Here is a 7,981-nt window from a genome sequence, read left to right on the forward strand (position 1 = left end):
TGAATACTCTACCCTATAAATATGTACAATTGTTTTGTGTCAATAAAAGTAAAGAATTCAGGTGATGAAAAAGATGGCTGAAAAGCAGAGGTAGGGACGTGGTATGAGCACACTCAGGGAGCTGTGTCTAACAGGGTCAGGGGCAGCACGGGGGTTTCGGGGGAGCAGTGGCACCGAGGTTGCCTCGAAAGGGAAGGGGAGCATTTTGGGAGAGGAGACGTGAGCAGATGGCAGGAACGTCACAAGTAGGGCAGCCGAAGTGTAGGTCACAGAGAGAAAACCCCTTCGCTTTCACACCTCTGACTGTGTCCCAAGAAGGCTGGTTGGAGAACTTCATGAGCTGAATGCCGCGTCGGTCATAAAAATACTGCTGCGCACCTTTGTTTTTCTTCTACTTTCAGAGGAAACTTTCAGCACCCAAATGTTTTCAGTTCCTTCGAATCTTCCAGTGCTAGACCTCATTTCTCACAGGGAAGCCACTACCACATGTGGATGTCGGGCTCTTGAATTGTGGCTGGTCCAGACTGAGATGTGCTCCATTACTGGTTTTTGAAGATTATAAAGAAAACGCATTGTTAATTTTTATCCTGATTACACTTTAAAATGACACTCTGAATATATTGAGCTAGATATAATTAACATTCCAACTGCTGCTTTTGACCATTTTAGTGTAAATACTAGGAATTTAAAAAGACATACTGTGCCACAATGGCCAGCACTGTTTCTGTGGTGCTGGTACCTGTTACTACACCCTGGAGTTCTGCCCCTGTTCTTGGTGTGCCTGGCATTCAGACATGACAGAGGCTGTTCTACTCCATGGTGAGGCCTCGTGTATTGTTCTGAGCTTCAGATTTTTCATCTGCATAACAGAGACATTGTATTTGATATTTTCCATTTAAAAATGCTCTGAATTTAGCTTTGAGTTCAGTTCTCAGTGTGAACTGTGTTTAACTTTTTCTACTCTGCCTCAAAAGGTCTGTATGACTCCATTTGCCAGCTCTCAGAGAAAGCGACAGTATTGTCTTTTCTCTAAGGAGTAGTAGTGAATTCTAGAATGGGAAGATTTTAGAACTCTGGTGGACTAAAGAAGCTTCTCCCTCTCCTTTTCATTCCTGCTGTTGGCTCCTGAGCTTGAGCACCTGATCCTGGTGTAAACATAGCTGTTAAAATTCACTTCTTGACAAGGTCTTAGTTCTTTGGTTCATGGCTATCAGATGGACTTTTAAGTACCCCAAGTATGGGGCTGGGGATTTAGCTCAGTGGCAATGCACCTGCCTTGCTAGTACAAGGTCCTGAGTTTGATCCCTGGTACCAAAATAAAACCCAAGTATGGCGAGTCCACAAACTTTCTTCAGACATTGAATAGTTCCATAGAAACTGAGAATCTGTCTTTTCCTTTTTGGCCTTGCTGGTAGAGCACATTGGTCATTGTCCTTTTCCTGGTGATGCGTAAATATCTTTCATTTAGCAGTTCTTCCCCTAGTATGCTGCCCAACTGTCGGTCTATCCAGATGCTCAGTAAATGTATCAGATGCGGGGCTGCTTAGGACCCAGATCTCTCAGATGTAGCATTTATCCTACAGGGCAGGCAGATGAGCAGTGACATGGGGCTCATCATCTTGAGAGGGGTGTCCAGTCAGGGCAAGGAGATGACCCCAAGGGCACATTCGGGCGACGAGACATTTTTGGATCAGAAGTTTTGATATTTCAAAGTATGACAAGATTTCACTTAACACATAAGTCAAATAAATAGAATCTCCCTATAAAATATGTTGATATAATTTCATTTAATGGAACCTCAATGTCTGGATGGAAACTATACTGAAATCTGTTCTCATGATACTGGCCACATTATAGTATTTTGCCATTAAATTTGTTTTTCTTTTGGAATAAACTCATAGCACGTGTTATGTTTTTTAAAAAAATAAAGTTAGCAATACAGAGAAAAGATACAGAAAGGGCAATTTTACCAATTTAAAAAAACAGTGGCCATGCGGAGGGAAAACATCCATTTTTGCAGAGTCTGTTTTATTGCAGATGCCTCACTCTGAGTTGCTCTTAGTGCAGCCCTGATGTTCCTCCCAGAGTGTGGGGCTAAGATAGATATGCAGAAGCAGTTTTGTCCAACAGCACTTCTTGTTTTTTGATTTGAGGTTTGTAGGAATCCTCAAATGAGAGGGTACTGACCGGCCTGGAGTGAAATCCCAGATAACCACACTGATTATGGCACAGAAATGGTGACAACGTCTAACATTTATGCATAGTGTTTATTTTGCTTACTGTGCACACACACCAGTTTATCTCCAGAGTGAACAGAAGATATTTTAAAGTGTTCATTAACTGCAGCAACAGCTAGGAGATATTTTATTAAATATATATACAATAGAAATACAAAGTAAGCTTTGTACATTAAATGCCAGCATGTGCATTTTTGAAAAAAACCCGAAAGCTGTTACTGATTATATTTAACAGTGGGAGGTTTAGATATCCATACAGTAAGCACAGCATATATTCATAAGATTTCCTTATAAGTAATTAGGTAGTCTCGCCTGATTGGCTATTTTGCTTACTATGGTTTCAGTTATCCTAAGTAAACCACAGTCCCAAGATGGTAAGTTTCAGAAATAAACAACTTAAAGTTTAAAATTGTGTGGCATTCTGGGAAGTGTGGTGAGATGTGGCCGCAGTATCCCCAGAGCAGAGCAGCTTGCCTCCCTTGTAGCCACTTAACCACCCTTCTGTTATCAGGGCAGTTGTGGTATCACAGTGTTCATGCCCAAGTAACCCTTTCTTGATGATGGCCGGGGAGCACTTCCCCTAAGTGAGAAGGTGAGAGCTCTTAGGGGGAGAAGAAATCACACGCTGAGGTTGCTAAAATGTACATTGTTAATCTCGCACTGTGCCTGATCTATCATTAAACTTACATGTATGCTTGATAGGAAAAACAGTATATATATTTGCGGTTTCAGGCATCCTCTGAGCAAGTACCCCCCTAGATAAGGGGGGACAGTGTACTGAAATATTTACTGTGAATCAATTTTAAATCACTTTAAGGCTTTTCCTACCTACAGTTCTACAAATGAAAAAATAGGAGCGTCTCTAAAGATTTGTGCGCAGTTCCGGCCACATGAGAATACAGGTGTTGAAGCTTTCTCAGGGGTGGAGCCTGGAGAGGTGCTCGGCGCAGCTACACAGGGGTGAAGCCAGCCGGCAATGGCCTAGGAAGCAGCTTTACATTACATAGGGATTCTCAGTCTCTCAGCTCTTGCTCCTCTCCCAGTGCCGCATCGTTCCTTGCGCTAACCAATTTGGAAACAATCCACTTGGAGTTTTTTGCCCATATGGTGGCGCCTGTGACTGGAGGTGGCCCTGGCCTGCAAGGACTGCGTGGGTCCATGAGTGACTTCGCATTGCTTGTTTAGTTTGTGGCAGCTCCAACAGCTGCCCTTTGTCCGGCTATAAGGAGACTAATTTTATGAACATGTATATAAAGTGGAAAAGCTCACTATCAATTATATCCTTAAGCTATATATATAGTTTGCTCTTTCTCATGTTTATTTGCCGTTTGTTTTTTTAAAATTGAGTTTATTGGTACATTTTAGGTATACAGTACAGTCATATTCATTATTGGGCTCTTGTACCTTTACAGGACAGGTCTTGGTTGTAAGCTGTATATTTATCATCTGTTCAGTTTCTGTGCTCATTCATTCAATAAGTGTTTACTGAATGCCTGTTGTGAGGAACCAGGGGGTAGCAAGAAACAAGAGAAAAAGGTCTTGAGCTTGCCAGGTAAGATCAACAAGAAACTGTGTCCCGCACAGGTAACAAGTGACATGAAAAGGCACACTCCAGGTAATGGGAGAGACTGTACACAGAGGGAAGGCGGTGGGTGAGTGTGCAGGCCAAGATCATGGGGAAGTCTTAGGTGCGGTGATTGAGGCAAGACCTAGAAGAATAGCATTTTCAGCATGGAAACAGTCAGTGGTGTGAGTGGGCCCTGGACGGAAGTGGTTATCTTCTGTGATAACCGTGTCACTCGTGTGTGGTGGGGATGCTCGGAACTGACCAGAAGCAGCCACCTAGAAAGGATGCCAGCTTGGTCAAAGAGCAGCGCCTCGGGAGTGCCCAGTCGTCAGCCCTGAACTGCTGGGTTGTGGGAGGTGGGGCGGCACTGGGAAGGACAGGCGCTGGCCGTTCCCCCGTGGGGTACAGAGTGAGGCGTCTCTGCAGACGGCACGGCGTGGGCAGCAGCTGAGCACCAGCCATGCCGTGTGTCGTCTGATGATCTGGGTGTGTGGACTTGCCGACTGGAGCTGCAGACTGTTTTAATTCTGGCCTCTCCGCATAGCGTAGTACAGAAAAGGCACTGTTAAATGGTGGTTTTTAAAAAAATGCCGACAGCTATGCAGTTTACAGTCTGGTCACACTTGGAGAAGGTGACCTTATCAAACTGGATGTGCCCTGCTGAGGTAACCACCCCACCCACTGTCTCTTCCAGGCGGCATCACTGTCCACATAGCCCTACTAAGATTTACAGTAAGACAGAGAAACCATGTCTGCTCTCTGAGTACACCGAGAACTACCCTGTCTACTATTCCTACCTGCCCAGAGAGTCCTTCAAGCCCAGGCGGGAGTACCAGAGAGGGTCCGTGCCGATGGAAGGCCTGACCACGTCAAGGTGAGCAGCCCAGCACGAGAGCAGTAAGTGCGGTACTGACAGGCGGTGCTGGGGACGCGCCGAGCAGTGTGACGCACGAGGCCAGTGCTTTGACATGCTGTGTCTCTGAAAGACAGTCTTGCATGCATGACCTGCTCACTTGTTCCCAGGGCCCCTCTCAAGGAGAAAGGATTTTTGCTTGCCAAGGTGTAGGGTCAGGGAGAGCTGCACTTGTGTGATAAAGGATGGGTAACTAAGCGAAGCCGTGGGGGATGGGAAAGGTGGCGGTTGCTGCTGACAAAGAAGTTTTGGACTCTGTGGAAGGCGTCAGGCCAGCCTAGGTGATGACAGGGGTGAAAGAGAAGCAATAACCCAGAGCGGGCCTCTCTGAAGTTACGCTCTAGATTTGCCCTTTGTGGTAGTGGGGATTGAACCCAGGTCCTTCACTCTGAGCTCTTTCCACACCCAGCTCTTTTTAAGTTTGAGACGGTCTCACTAAGTCACTGAGTTGCCCGGCTGGGCTTGGCTTATGCTGTAGATTTTGTTTTTTTTTTCTTTTTATTGAGGTTATTGGTACAATCTAGGTATACAATACAATTACATTCATCATTGGGATTCTGTACCTTTACATAAGAGGTCTTGATTCTCATTTTTCCCCTTGTCCCTGCCCTCCCTTCACCCCTCCTCCCCTCCCCATTTACAAACACTTCATTTCCATTTTTTCAGTTTCTCATATTTTTTCCCTCTCCCTTATTACCTTTCCCCCACCCTTCCCACTTTCCCTACACCTTTAGCCCTGTACTTCCTATTTCACAGTATTAATTATCTCATTAGGATCCTGTGTACTATTATAGTTTTTCACACCAAAGAAACTATTCGGCATTTCAGTTAAAGAAATCTCTGTATGAACATTAAAAATAGGGAATCCTAAAATAAAACTAAGAAGGAAAGTAAAAGAGAAAAGGCAATGATGTAGGATTTAAATAATCCTTAATTCTGGAGATGAAAATGGTCCCTGAACATATTTAAATTGCTTCTCGCTTTTATAGTCTTGTCTTACTCTTTTCTTCATTATTTAGAGAATACTTTATTAGTTTCTGTAGTCAAACCCACGTAGATATGACCTTACATATTTAGTACGATGTGTTACCCCTGTACACATGGAAAAAAAATAAAAAATAAAAATAAAAATAACATTTCTAGACCAATATGGTTGTCCACTTCTGTACAATGCCAACTCAACACAGTAAATTGGGATGACTTTTTCCAAAGTTGGCAGCACCGCTAAAGTTTCCCAAAATTCAATTTATATATATATATGTGTGTGTGTGTGTGTGTGTATATACATATATATATGTATTTATATAAAAAGACTAATAATAGTATGTTATGCATCGATAGCAGCAACAGCTTTTCCAGGTTCTGCAGTCATCTGAACAAAATTATAGACATTCAGCACATTCCATTTAAAAACAAACAAACAAAAAAAGAAAATAATATCCAGAAAACAGCAAAGTTCTGTTGCTATTGTGGTACCTGGCACCATTTTTTTCTATTAGCCTCTTCATCATCATCTGGAAAGAGAACATTCTAGAGTAATATCATTAAATGTAGCTCTGATAAAGCACGGTCCCTACTATGTATCATGAAGCAGGTACTAGATATTTTACATTCATAGAGATTTGATACAGTACCGTCCTACATCAATAATACTAGATTCAGTTTTGGTTTGAAATTTACTTTTTCTGCCAATAAGATTGCTACCCCTGTTTTTTTCTGGGCTCCTGTCACATGGAGAATTGTTTTCTTTCTTTTCACTTTCAGTCTGTGGACTTCTTTTTGCACTAGGTGTGTTTCTTGTATACAACATATTGTTGGATTTTGCTTCTTATTCCATTTTGCCAGTCTATTTCTCTTGATTGGTGAGTTGAGGCCATTGACATTGCTGGTTATAACTGATATGTACTGACCTGTTATTGACATGTTATTGGCCTTTTGTTGACTTTTTACTTTTTCACCTTCTCCTTTTAATTTCTTGCCTTGCCTATTTGATTTGCTCTGTTGGGCTTCATGATGTTGTTACCTTCATTATCTTTTTCTAGGATCTTGTTTAGAATTGCTTGTAGTGCTCTGGTTTGGTATTCATGTAGTTTCTCAGGTGTTCTTTGTCATGGAAGTGTCTTATTTCCCCATCCATTTTGAAAGAGAGTTTTGCAGGATACATCAGTCTAGGTTGGAGGTTGTTCTCTTTTAGTACTTGAAATATCTCATTCCAGGCTCTCCTTGCCCCAAGGGTTTGTGTTGAAAAGTCTGCTGTGATTCTGATGGGCTTTCCTTTGTATGTGATTTGTTTCTTTTCTCTTACTGCTTGTAGTATTTTATTCTTCTGTTGCATTTCTGGGATCTTGATTATGATATGTCTAGGTGTAGATTTTTTTTGATTGTAGCTAGTTGGGGTCCTATATGTCTCAGTATCTGAATGTCAAATTCTTCCCCTCTGTTTGGGAAGTTTTCTATCATTAATTCTGCGAACAGCTTTTTAAAGTCATTTGTATTTTCTCCTGCTACTTCATGGATTCCTATCAGTCTTATGTTATTCTTCTTTGTATCATCTAGGGGTTGTTGGATCGATTTCTCATGTTCTCTTACTGTTTTTAAGAGACCTCTCTTTTCATGGTCACTGACTGCAATCTTATATCTTCTATATCTGAGAGCCTATCTTCACATTCTTTTATTCTGTTGCATACACTTTCAATAGAGTGTTTCATCTCCTGGATATCTGTTCGAATCTGTTTTATGGATTCCGTTTCTTTCCTATGTTGGGAGTTTATTTTTTCCGTTTCTTTCTTATGCTGGGCCTTCATGGCTTCTATCATGGTCCTGAGCTCATCTATTTTTTTGTCAGTTTCTGCTCTAGAGTCTCGAGTCACAACTTCTATTTTGCTCACTATCTCTATGGTTATCTGGGTAATTATTTCTGTTTTGAATTTTTCTAGAGCCTGATCAATCTGTTTTGTTACTTCCTGTGCTTTGAGTTCAGGGTGTCCTGGTGGTTCACTATCAGCCTTTTCGTCTTCATTTGCCCTACTGTTTGCCATTGGTAAACTGGAAGTCTGTCCTTGTGTCTTGCTTAAGTGTTTTCTCATTTTAATTTTTGTTGTGGGACTGTCCTTGGTTTAATCTCTGGATTATCACCCAAATCTTCCTGATATAGTTGCACCCTAGCTTCTGTGTCTGTAATGACCCACAAACATTATCATCTTTATAACATCAGAGAAAACAGCTCATCAAATCAACGGCAATGCTTTACCCCAACTGATATAA

At 41.9% G+C, this 7,981-nt stretch overlaps 1 protein-coding gene across 2 annotated transcripts in view; it reads left to right on the forward strand.

Annotated features, from left to right (window-relative positions):
- The window catches only part of Saxo1 (stabilizer of axonemal microtubules 1), a 70,262-nt gene that overhangs the window by 26,441 nt on the left and 35,840 nt on the right, over positions 1 to 7,981 (forward strand). For both annotated transcript variants that reach the window (XM_010630919.3, XM_010630920.3), the window contains one exon: positions 4,499 to 4,678. In XM_010630919.3, the coding sequence (XP_010629221.1) occupies positions 4,499 to 4,678 (180 nt within the window). The remainder of the gene's footprint in view (positions 1 to 4,498; positions 4,679 to 7,981) is intronic.

The sequence above is a fragment of the Fukomys damarensis genome, unplaced genomic scaffold (assembly GCF_012274545.1).
Source record: "Fukomys damarensis isolate Sample0158 unplaced genomic scaffold, DMR_v1.0_HiC HiC_scaffold_31, whole genome shotgun sequence".
Classification (NCBI taxonomy): domain Eukaryota; kingdom Metazoa; phylum Chordata; class Mammalia; order Rodentia; family Bathyergidae; genus Fukomys; species Fukomys damarensis.